The 12,288-nt window shown below is 37.4% G+C and overlaps 1 protein-coding gene across 1 annotated transcript; it reads right to left on the minus strand.

Annotated features, from left to right (window-relative positions):
- Window positions 1-405: 405 nt before the first annotated feature.
- Window positions 406-5,864, minus strand: CFAP161 (cilia and flagella associated protein 161). Its single transcript, XM_065642078.1, has 7 exons — window positions 5,802-5,864; window positions 5,574-5,663; window positions 5,167-5,402; window positions 3,755-3,839; window positions 2,816-2,974; window positions 1,581-1,654; window positions 406-592 (listed from the first exon to the last, which is right to left on the minus strand). The coding sequence occupies exons 1-7, from the start codon at window positions 5,862-5,864 to the stop codon at window positions 406-408; spliced, it is 894 nt and encodes a 297-aa protein (XP_065498150.1).
- Window positions 5,865-12,288: the final 6,424 nt, after the last annotated feature.

Genomic DNA, 12,288 nt, shown 5'->3' on the forward strand with positions numbered 1-12,288 from the left:
TGAGTTTGGGTTTCAGTGTTTTGGAAACTGTACACTCCTCCTTTTAAAAACTATGACACTGGCTTGGAAGAATTGGTTAAATGCACTCTGAAGGCCAATAAGGTAGTGAAAATATATTCGATTTCCTGGATTCTGACATCTTTTGCCATCAGTGAATGTGAAAATGGGAAAATGAAACCTTCCTGATTCAAGAACTTTTGATGTTGTGCATCATTCATCAAATTTTATTAGTTTTTGCCCACCGTATAATCTGAATGAGTTATGATGAGACTATGCAATATTACTAATGGTAGACTTTAATTTCAATTTTTAAAACAAACACCTTTAAAACTGAAATCTGAACAGAAAAAACAAGAATCAGAATCTCATCAACCTCTGTAGGCTGTAGTCTGGGATTTTTATATTCTATGTTTCTTCATGACACTCGTTCTTTGTGATCCCACCTGGCTGAGGCTCAGGTCTATCAATCATCAAACCATTCTCAGGGCTGGGATTTCTTGTAACTATTACCCAGTAATTCTTATCTTCTTCAGCTTTATGGGAGTCCAAATAAGTGTGACAAACTACTTCATATTCTTTTCCAAAATAAGACCTGCAAAGTCAAAGTGGACGGGTGGGGAGAATAAATACATACCCAAATTCAGCAAATCTGCATTATTTGTAAGTTGTTCAAGGTTTTCTCATGTTTCTCTTCACTTAGTCAGAAATATTACCATGCACTTGCAAATATCAGACCCTTACAAGAAACATAATAGCCCACTTTATGTCCTATAAATAATTTAGGAATTTGAAATAGAAGGGAAATGCCATCTTCCAAGCTTAAGAACTAAAGCAGCCCCGTCAGTACCAGGCTCTGATACACCGACTCAGTACCTACAAGCTGGTTACGTTCTTCCCATCGCCGGTCACATCACCATTTCTTTCTGACTGAGGAAGACTCTGGATGCTTGAGGTTCTGGCCTCAAACTTCGAGACCTAGTTTCGTCCTCAAAAACCTGATTCAAATCCTCAGTCAGATCTTGCTCAGAATGTAATGGGAAATGATTGGTATACTCCTTAACAATGCTTAATTAATATTAATTTAATTCATGCATATTAACTTGAATTGTTAGATTAATTTGTTGAGAGAGTGATTCATATGGACATAAGCAATATACACTTTTATGCAGTGTGTTTTTATCTAGTTCTCTTACTTCTTACACTTCTTAGTATAACATTTTTTTCTTAAAAAACCACAAACAAACAAATGAAACAAACAAAAAACCAAACCAAAACCAAACAAACAAACCAAACCAGGCGTACTTGCTTAGGATATTCAAAGGGAGAACCACCAAGAAGCTAGAGAAGGCTGGAAGAATGATATGATATGATATGAATTTAAAAAGACAGAGCTGATTGTCTGCAGCATCAAAGTGGCACATATTACAGCTCAGAACTAAAATGTGGGAAAAGAGAATGTGCATTCTGCGTTTGTTTCCATTCCTCAGTGCGTTCCTAAAGCAACTATCTTGCTTCTTACAGTAATTCTTGATGTTGGCACATCATCATGTTAATCCCTGCCAGCTACAAATTATTCTTACCTTGTCCAAAAGTTCCTTGGAATGGCTAAGCTCCGATTAGTATGGCAATGAGTAATAATAATTTTAGAATTTGCCTGGAAAAAAAAAGGGGGGGTGGGGGGGAGACACTTGACATTTTTTACACAAATTTTAACTATTCTTACTCAAATTAAATGCTTTTATTTACTGCTTAGTGTAAGCCCACATTGCACTATGTCACTCTGAGACTGCTGTACATTGATAGTGAGATATTTTACACCCTATCAGTTCTCAACACAACCGTCTTAACAGTTCAGACCAGCCAAATGCTCAGTCCTCAGGTCAGACACATTCTCCTGTCCAATACATTCCATTCCACTCACTTGTGCTGGACACTTAAAAAAAAAAAAAAAAAAGGTCAAGCAAGTAGCAGAGAGTTATTGCAGTGGCCTGTGATTGTTCCATTTATTATTCCATTCCAGGATTATTCCATTTACAATTGATATTTGCCATACGAGAGATCCAGATAGTTTGGGGACACAGCCTAGAAATGGACCTTAATCTTTTACCAATTTGCAATTTTTTATATATAATAGAATTAATTTTTAGTCACTCCCATTTACTAATACTGTGAATAACAAGTGTTTTCTTTGACAATTACATAATTTTGTCTGTCTTTATTACTGAGCTGATTCATGTAAATGGTTCACAGTTCAAGGCTGTAAAGGAACAATTATATTTGTGATGTCTTGCTACACACCCAGAGCTTCAGGAAGCCTAGTAGTGATGTGGAACAGGAAAATACTGCATCTGCTTAATGTATTTCCAAAAGGTTAAAATCCACATGTGGAAAAGCATCGGTTTATTCAGATGCCTTGGTTTTTTGTGGGTTTTTTACACTTTTTATATTTAATGTACAGGAGTTCTTTATTAATCACAGCTCCTAATATTGGAAATGGAATTTAGTGGTCAGAAGTCTTAAAAAGCAGATTCCAAGTGCTACATCATCACAACATGATAATGTTGGCTTTTAAAAAATTCTGATGAGAAAAACTGAGCAAGTCAACCTCAAAATGAACACCGAACCTAACAGCTGTATATGTAGACTCCCTGGTTAAAGATATCGTTCCTTCCCTCTCCCTCTTCCTAAAATTACAGGTCAGAACTTACATAAGGGTGTAAATATGTGAATGAAACGGACACAGCTTTTTCCTAAGTACTCCATCTACTGTTTCAATTAAATCTTCGCAACATTTTCTACAGTTTTAATTTCTTACAGGAACTGGAAATCCTTCAGATTCAAGACGCAGCTGGGGATCCAAGAAGGCAGCTTGCCAGCAAGTCAGATAGGAACGATCACTTGTCAAAAATACTTGCTGAAGGTAAGATTTTTTAGCAAATCTTATAAACGATTTATGGTCACTTGCTAGATATAGCTGTAAATAAAAGATATATATATATTAAGGATTGTATAGAGATAAATGAAACAAGATATGTAATTTTAAAAATAGCTTTCAACACAAAATATTTTCCCTCAGCTCCTGAAAAATTCTGCCAAGCTGAAGCTACACATACAAAACCCATAATGTAGGTTCGATATTGTTGATAAACTCATTAAGTAGCTATTCTATAGGCAGACCAGTGAATACTAATTTAAAATTGAATTTACATTCCAAAGATTCTCTCTCACCAAAGTAGTTATTGAGAGGGAATTTTTTTTCAAAGTTGTGGTGATTTATTTTGAGCGCATTTGTACTATGTAATGTCTTATTTGCTTCTCAGTTGCAGAGGGAAACGACATTAATATTTAATAGAAATCTGCTCCCTCAGAATGATAGAATAGTATGTTACTTTATATACTTAATATAGATTTATCTCCACAAGAAATTAAAACTTCTAATTTTTGATCTAAAGAAAATGCAAAAAAATGTCCCTCTAAATCATGAATCCTTTCATGATTCAGAAGCTAATTTTATTTTTTTTTAATCTCCTTTATCCAGTCGTTCTGGCTGACAGCCCCCTTGGCCAGCATACCTGATCTCAGGTAAGTCGCATAAACTTTCTAAATAGCTATTTCTTGTCTTGATCTACATGTGATTCGGAATCTGTTCTGTAAAGCTAAGATGTTGAACTACTGTACAGCTTCATATATACAGTAACTAAATGCACAGTACCAGTATATGCTACCGCTGCCATTTGCAACTTGATTGCCTTACCATTTGGTCAGGAAACCCTCCTGTTGTCCCAAGACCAAACTTTTGCCCAAATCTAATTGGTTCATCCACTGCGCTTCCATCAACACTGTTAAAATTGTAAAGAGGAAGAAAGAGACATCCAAATAATCATCTTTACTATTCTCTTTTGTTTGATTGTTTGTTTTGGTCTATAGTTAAGCTTTGTGGCAACGCTTTGTATTAGGTTTACCTTTAAAAATAGGTAAAATAACTGAAAAGACATTTCATACTTGACTTACTGGTTAAAGTATTTGACAGAATAGAAACAGACTATGTTGTTTCCTTTTTATGACATATTCATTAACATGCAGGGTGGAAAGATAACATACAATGAAAAATCAATGAGAATTCAGCACCGAGGACCTCTTTAAAATATACTTTAATACAAGCATCTGAAAAATCACAGACTAAAAGCAGAACAGTGTGTGTGTGTATTTGCCTGTAATTTAACATTAGCTGCTAATAATAGATGTAACTGATGTTCAATAATTTGTTTCATTACACATATGTTGGTATATCTCTATTTCCAGAATGATTGTACGATGTATTTTATATTAAAGAATCACTAAACTAAGTGCTAGGCTTTCTAAGTATATTCAGCTTAAAAAACCTATGTAGCTGATGAACTTAGTCTGTTAATGAGGGATTTGCTAGCGTTCAGTGCCAGCCACTCTAAGATCAGACAGCAGCTAAGCAAAATTATTTGATTGCAGTTCTAGAAGGCCTAAGCTATGCTCTTGGCATCAAAATTCTTCCTTCGGTCTAATTCGAAGTGTTTTGCTCAATCAGGATTACATGGGTTAGTTTGTACTCTTATGCATTATTATTATTATTGTAAAGTACATGCACTCAAGCAGAATCTTGCACTGCTGAGCAAGACCCTGCTTTTCTGTTCCTTCTCCCGCAAATAGCTGGAATTAAGTATGTCTTTGAGAGAGAATATGCTGTTTGCTTAGGTTTGGTTTGGGGTTTTTTTTTAGGACAACAGAAACACTGTCCACTTCATGCACAACAAAAGCATTGACACAAATCTCTGCTTCAGACCTTATTTGCAGGAGAACGAAAAATAAAACTAAGTGCTTTTTGGACATATTTTGTATTCTACAGCTGACATATGACCGCACTAAAAACAGCTGCAGAGTTTACAAAATGATACAGTGAACTCAATTCTGTTCTCACACCAGCTCTAAGCTGATTTAAACTTCCTTGGAATTATTCACAGTAATATGTGAAGCAGAATCAAGTTTAATGCATGATCCAAGTTAAAGACTCTTAAATAAATTAATCTTACTCAAATTCATTTGTATATTAGCAAACTTGACTGCATATTTATCAAAACAAGATACTGAAAGCTAACATAATAATTGAAAGCAACTCAGAATAAAGGACCAAACCTTAAAATACAAAAAGTATTTCGACCCACAGGTTCCACACTCTCGGCTGCGCTAACTCCACAAGGGGCTTGTAGTGATTCAAATGAATATATGGATATTTCATCCAGATTAATTGCCAAAGTCAGACTGCCGCACGCTCCAGGTGAATTCTCCACTGAGGATTTGCCAGCGGGGTTCAAAAGCATCACGGTGTCTCCAAAATGAACAAATCCATCCTTAGATACCGACAGCTCTATCTAAATGAAAATATACAGAATTTTTTACAGATTTATCTGAACCTAGTTTCAGAAGTATTTTAGCATGTAAAATACTAACCCATAGCATTCTTAATGCATAAAGAACACTAATAATGGCTATGCCAGTTTGTGGAGTCATAGAGGACTGACAAAACCTTCTTTAAAAATTACCTTCTTTAAAATATTATCTTGGAGCTTCTTTATTTTCTGTATTAGAAGTTGTCCTCGTTCTCTTTTTTGTATAAAATCCCTCAAGCGCTCCTGCTCGCAAAGGAAGAGAGGGGACAGACGCGTTATTCCGCACTCACGCCCTCAGGTTTTAACCGAATTTGAACAATTAGAGGGGAAACACCACGAGGTGCAGAGGGGAGGGAAGGAGGGACCCGTTTCCAGCGCTACCTCCTCCAAACTCGCGTCCTCGCTCCAGTTGCCCATCAGCACCCCGGGCCTGTACCCGGACATGGTGGCGCCCGGGCCGCTCCGCGTCCGCCGTCGCCATGGCGACCGCTCTAGCTCGCGATTGGGCACTAGAGAGGCCGAGCCCGCCAATGAGCGGCCGTGAGCGGGAGGGAGTGGGCGGGCTCTTTCTGCCCGGCGGCGGCACCGGCCGAGCCCAAAAATGCGATAAATGTGGAAAGCGGCTCAGATGCGGCGAGTGCTCCTCCTCGGGTGTGGCAGCTGGGTGGGGTTAGTGCAAATGGGAGACAGGAGCGAGACTCTCGAATTTGTGTCCTCTTAGGAGAACCTGCCAGAGCAAGATGTTGCAGGGAAAGGCCTCTGCAAGTGAAGAAGAAAAAAAAAAAGCCAAAAAAAAAAAGCCCTTGTGAGGGGCCCAAAGCAGCTCTTCATCTCCTCACACCAGTCTGACGGGTTTCTGATCCCCTGGCTTAATGCTTACACCTGTTCAGGTGTCATTGTACATGCAAGCATTTCTGTTCCTGTCTCAGTGCTGTGACGGGGTAGTTGCACAAACGGAAGATGCTAAAATTCAAGAATTCGAGCCAAGCTATAGCCTTAGCATGGGGCTTTATTTACAATCAAGTAGCCTTTTCCACGCTATTTGTCATGCAGGTGCATCAGCTTAACGCAACAAACAAGCTTGTGCCACCAACGCTATAGTATTGGTGAATATTGTGAATGCATTAGATGAAAGTTTCTGTTCCAAATGGTTTGGTTTGTTATTATGTTAGTTCTGAAACCTACTATGGCAAGATACCCTATCACTCTCTACAATGGCCCAAGAGGAGGTTGTACTATGGAGAGTGTTGGTCTCTTTTCCCAGGTGACAAATGACAGGACGAGAGGAAATGGCCTCAAGTTGCACCAGGGAAGGTTCAGATTGGATATTAGGAAAAACTTCTTCCCAGAAAGGGTTGTCAGGCAGTGGAACAGGCTGCCCAGGGCAGCGGTGGGGTTACCATCCCTGGAGGGGTTTGAAAGATGCGTAGATGAGGTTCTTAGGGACATGGTTTAGAGGTGGGCTTGGCTGTGCTAGGTTAATGGTTGGACTTGATGATCTTAAAGGTCTTTTCCAACCTAAATAATTCTATGATTCTATGAAGATAGGCTAAGTTAATGCACTATGTGTTTACTTTCCAGATAGCTGAAGCACATGATTTCCAATGATGATGTAGATCCTTACACGGGACTTTTAATCTCTTCACAACTGTCACAGTTTTCTTGCAATTTGTAATTCTTGAAATTGTCGTGGTTTTCTTACTATTGTAAGGTTTCAATGCTGAACAACTTAAGAAACTTAAAATAAAATGTGTTGTGGTTTGTTTTTCGTTTTGGTTTGGGATTTTTTGTTGGTTTTTGGTTTGTGGGTTTTGTTGTGTTGTTGTTTTGGTTTTTTTATGGATAGCTGAGCTACATGTTATCATCAGCCAGTTTTGACAACAATTTACATGAAATCTGGCTCTTTTGTGAGTTGTTTTTTTAAACCAAAGGCTATTACAGAAAAGTGTATTCAGTACATCCCAAACCTTTTAAGGAGGAAATTAAATCCATTTTTGTTCAAATAGCACCACTTTGTGGTGAATTGTGGTAAGTGACGCTTTCTGAAACCTAGCCGTGTTAGAAGCAATGCTGAAACTGTTTAACTTAAATAGGGAGGAAACTTTGTTCATCTTGGCCAAACATAAAATACTTTTGGAAATATTAGATGTAATTTGAAATCTGAAGTGTTTTCAGAAAAGGATATTGAATTAATTTCCTGTGTTGATTGTAGCTTATACTTAGCATCTAAAATTACATTCATGCTTTTTACAGAGCTAATGTTTTGACTAGGGTGACTGGTTAATCATACCGGTATGCAAACGATTAAGTGCATTTATCACACTTTTGTTCAAAGCTGCATTATATATTCGAGCTTAAACGATTTACTTATCTCAATGTGCAATGTCTAAGAAGTTTCAAATTTTGTTGTTATTGTTTGGTTGTTGCAGAGTTAAGCTACTTTTAAATAATCTGACAAAAAGGGCAAGGTCTGAATAGATATGAACATAAATGAAGTCCAAGGAAGAGGTATGCTATCTTTATTTAGAGGAAGTTGCAGAGCATTAAGTTTTTCTGCGAACTCTTCCACTCATATACCTTCTCATTTCACAGTGGAAAACATTATTTTTATTTGTATCTGCTGTTTGGCAATTTATTAAATTCTATTCATACTGCAAAAAATACTAAACCAATGTTTAATCATATGCAGGTTGAATGAGAATATTTTTAATACCTACCTTTACTGCCTTGAGAGCGTATCTATGTTTTTTCCTGTTTCCCTTTGTTTTTCCTCTTGAAAATTACGAATGTGCCAAATATGATCAACAAAACAGACTAAATAATGCTGCACAGGAGTAAAACATATGTTCTTCAAGATGATTTGTCTCCTTTCATTTTATTATTTCACACTAGCATTATTCTGGCACATGCTATGAATCAGAGCATAGCTATCATTTGTCTTTGCTGTTATTACATTTCTGGCTATTGAAATGATTAATCTGCTTGTTAATAATACAGCTTCAGTTTCGTGTTCTAACCTATTCCCCAAACATTCATCTGTTCACAGCATGAAAAGAATAAAGTAGTTTCTGCGATAAGATTTAAGGATTGTTGTTTTGCCAGACAGTTGTACTGATGTCTCCCACTTTGGCTGTGAATTTCAGTGTGGAGTTTTCTTGTAATACTTGCTGCTGAGGAGCAATCAACCTGCTCGTGGTATCGTAATTTCTGAAATGTAGTCATCCATCAAACAGGTCTCTCCATCTACCTTTTACAAGAATGGGGAGTAGGATGCTTGTGCGTTGTATTGGCAGTAAGTTTGCTGATATAGGTACACAAGTGGAAAGTTTCCCAATATTAGATCTGGATGAAGACATCCAAAAGTGCTATGATTGCTCATTTGGTGTTTTATAACCAAAAGATTCTGATAGAGGGAGAGGGAAGGGGGAGGGAATAATTTGCAATGTGTCTAAGACCACTGAACACTTGCCAATTAAAGTTTGGATTGAGTTATCTACACCTCCACGGTATTATCATTCTACTGGGCTCTCATTTAGACTTGTACAGAGTACCCCTTTTTGAGAAAGTGGTGTATAATGGAATATATAACAGCTCTTCAAATTGAGCTCTTTCATCATGACTGATCATGCTAGCTATTTCAAGACTTTCTCCTCTGTCTGGCTGAATATTATTCAGGAGGTGGGCATGAAAAATCACCAGAGCTCTGAATCTCTCAGAAAAATGTTGTCATTTCAGGAGTAGTAACTTATGAAAAGAATATAGAAACATTAAAGTATGTCTCCAAGGAATGATATTGTATTTTGCAAAGAGATCTGTATTAACTCTGAAGACACTAGAATACTTTCATTGGCAAAAAATCTGAGAACTACTGACTGAGTCCGGTGAAGTTCCCTCTGACTGGAAAAGGGAAAACATAACCTCCATTTTTAAAAAGAGAAAAAAGAAGACCTAGAAGATCTAGAAAATCTTTAAGGTCCCTTCCAACCCAAACCATTCTATGATTCTATGATAGTGTTTATTAGCACAAGCATAAGCACCATTAACAAAGCTATATTGCTGCTTACATTTATCTCTTCACAGGACTGTGCACTATGTATACCTACCCTCAGGCAATTTTAAAAAATCTTATTTTTCAATCTACTGAGAATTTATCCAAGGTATCATAACCAGAACAACAAGACTGGCCACATCACCGGCTAGGTGAAAGGTTTATGTTTAATTTGCAGTATTTAATGTACATGATACGATCTCAGCTGGCTTCTTTTAAGTACTACTTACCAGGGACCTACTTGGAGAGACTTTTGTTAAGTGATGTTTCACCCTACTTCCAATATATTGAGTGCATTGGATTTACTGAGCTACTAAGTTCTGTCATCACCCACAGGCACTGACACAAAATCATTGTGGATGAGGCGTGGTCCTATTTATAAAGGGTGGAAATCAGGTCATTGTCTCTCTTGTTTACTGATCTGTTTAAACTTTGGTTTCCATGAATACTCATGCTTGAGATTTTGAAATTTGCCTTTTGTTAGCAATTTTTGCATATAAAAAGCAATAGCAAGATTGTCTGTAGGGAGAAAAAAACCCTAAACTCCATGACTTTAGCTGATTTGACTATGCTCAAGTGTGCAGTCCTGCTGATGTGAACCTACTGCTCCTGAAACTGAAAAGCAACAATTTTGCATGACCTCTTGTGAACCCAGATTGTTCTGCTTCTTCCCACTTTAGGGCTAACTATAGATAGTGCTCAGGGCTGCCTCTGCTTCCCTGTTTAGCTTTGCCTGCAGCACCATCTCTATCTTCTAGCGTGAATCACCTCTGTGCATCAATCATGGCCTGGTTATGTCACTTCTCTCCTTTTGGATTTTACTTCCCTGTGATGATAGTGTTAAGATAGAAAGCAGTCTTTTCCCTTAGTTTTCCATAGTGGAAATATCTGCTTCAGTCTCTTGAAGCAAAGTAATGCTGTTTACTCATAATGCTAGAGATCCATGTCAGTCCATCTTCCAACCTTTGCTAAATTTGCTTGTTAGAAGCTCTATCCCCCTGGGCCCACATCGGAAGTTTATTTGCGGTAGCCAAGTTTTAGAGATAAAGAAATGTTGGAGATCAGAATGCTTTACTTTGCTTCAAATGAATATGTTACATAAAATGAACTGTTAAAAAACAGGAACAGAAAGTGACTTATGTATTTATACCACAAAACATGAATCAGTTAAATATTTCTGGCATAACAAAAAGCAACGTGATGAGAATCTTTCGTCCTAAGGGGGAAATAACATGTGTATTGTAATTGTTTTTAACATTTTCTGCCACCATTCCACTATTTATGGTTTCGATTCGGATGACTTTACTCTGGCAGTGTATTTATGTCAGACATCATGGCCTACAGAAAATATTTTATACGTCTGAAGACCCTAGTAACTGTTCTAATTCGAGACTCTGAACGTTTTTATATTTCTTTGTCCCTATTGGCTAGCAAACTAGCACTTCTAGGTTGGTAGCTATTTTTTTGAGCTGTGGAAAGAAATATTTCAATGTAATACTGATCATATTTCAGTATAATACTGAGGACTCAAGGAAGCACAAATAATGTGATAAATAACAAAATTACTAAAATGGTCACTGTAAGGTACAGTGTATTTGCTAGTTCAAGAGGGAAAGCTAGACCATTCATTCTTTGAACACCTGTTCTGGGCAGAAATAACTCTCTTGCTGAAAGAACTTTTAAGTACTGGTGAAAGTCCTCCTGCTTGCTCTTTTCAGTGGAACGGAATGATTCCAAGTTTTACATGAATCTCCCCAAAAAAAGCAGGGGGAGGGGAAGGGGAGATTAGTGTAAAAGCAAGGTTGGGGCTTTTTAGAAAGAGGTCAGAATATCTGTCCACAGGAATAGTATTTTTTTGCACACTGCTCTGTTGGTGTATGTGTTGCCTACATGGAACACTGGGCAGCTCCCACAGAGGGGTCTGTGCTCCCTTCTTAGTAGAAAAGCCCTTGAAAGCACCACGGAATTGCACGTCTGTCTCACCAGATACAGGGAACTCTGGACTAAGAATAAAAGGTGTTTGAAACACATTATTTATGTTCATTGAGAAAATTAGAGCGTAGCTTTCCCGCTTCCTTCAAAAATGTATCTGATAGCAGAAAGCTGTTTTCAATAATATATGCAGAACTAACTAGAAGGTAAGGATATATTCTGAAGATCACCAGACCATATGCATTGCCATTATTTAAACTTTAGGGAATCCATGGAGGAGGGAGGAAACAGATATCCAAAAGAATGCACAGAATCATCCTAATCCATACAAACTGTTCGTATCTTACATGGTCCACGGGAAAATTTGTCGAATTCTAGTAGGAATTACTGAGGAGCAAGTAAAATAAAGTAAGAAGTTTCAAGGCTATTTAGCTTTTTAACTAGTGCTTTTACATGGAAAGTGAAACCCGATTATCTTTGAGCAACCTTAAGCAGTAATAGCTATAGGAAACAAGAAGTGAAAGAGCAAAATTAGTCATATAAAAACTAATGGGCTATATTCAATAAGAGAAAAAAATGATAGATTTTTCTTCTTGTTGCAGGGTACACCAGTGAAGTAAATGGATTTATGTTTCCATAAGATGATAACCAAAGAAGGGAATATATTTGCATTTAGCTCCATTTTATGTAGTCTTTTGACATTAAAAGCTGTTCTGTCTCTTACAGAAGACTTGTGGGGATGGAGTTCTCTGTGGAGAACAATCACTAAATCCACAAAGCACTTTTTAGTTTCTGTTTATCCTGGCAGCAGTCTTTGGCAAAACTTAAAGCAGCAATGGTGTCTTAGAGAAGACTGGCATGATTTCCCATGATGTAACAGGGTATGTA

Source organism: Caloenas nicobarica, chromosome 10, assembly GCF_036013445.1.
Source record: "Caloenas nicobarica isolate bCalNic1 chromosome 10, bCalNic1.hap1, whole genome shotgun sequence".
Lineage (NCBI taxonomy): Eukaryota > Metazoa > Chordata > Aves > Columbiformes > Columbidae > Caloenas > Caloenas nicobarica.

What these genes read in the sequence shown, in the direction of transcription:
- CFAP161 (XM_065642078.1), bottom strand. Translation starts at nt 5,864, where the DNA reads ATGTCCGGGTACAGGCCCGGGGTGCTGATGGGCAACTGGAGCGAGGAC. An exon ending in AGGACGCGAGTTTGGAGGAG is followed by an intron (nt 5,664 to 5,801) that starts GTAGCGCTGGAA and finishes CTTTGCGAGCAG; the next exon opens with GAGCGCTTGAGGGATTTTAT. An exon ending in AATACTTTTTGTATTTTAAG is followed by an intron (nt 3,840 to 5,166) that starts GTTTGGTCCTTT and finishes CAATTTTAACAG; the next exon opens with TGTTGATGGAAGCGCAGTGG.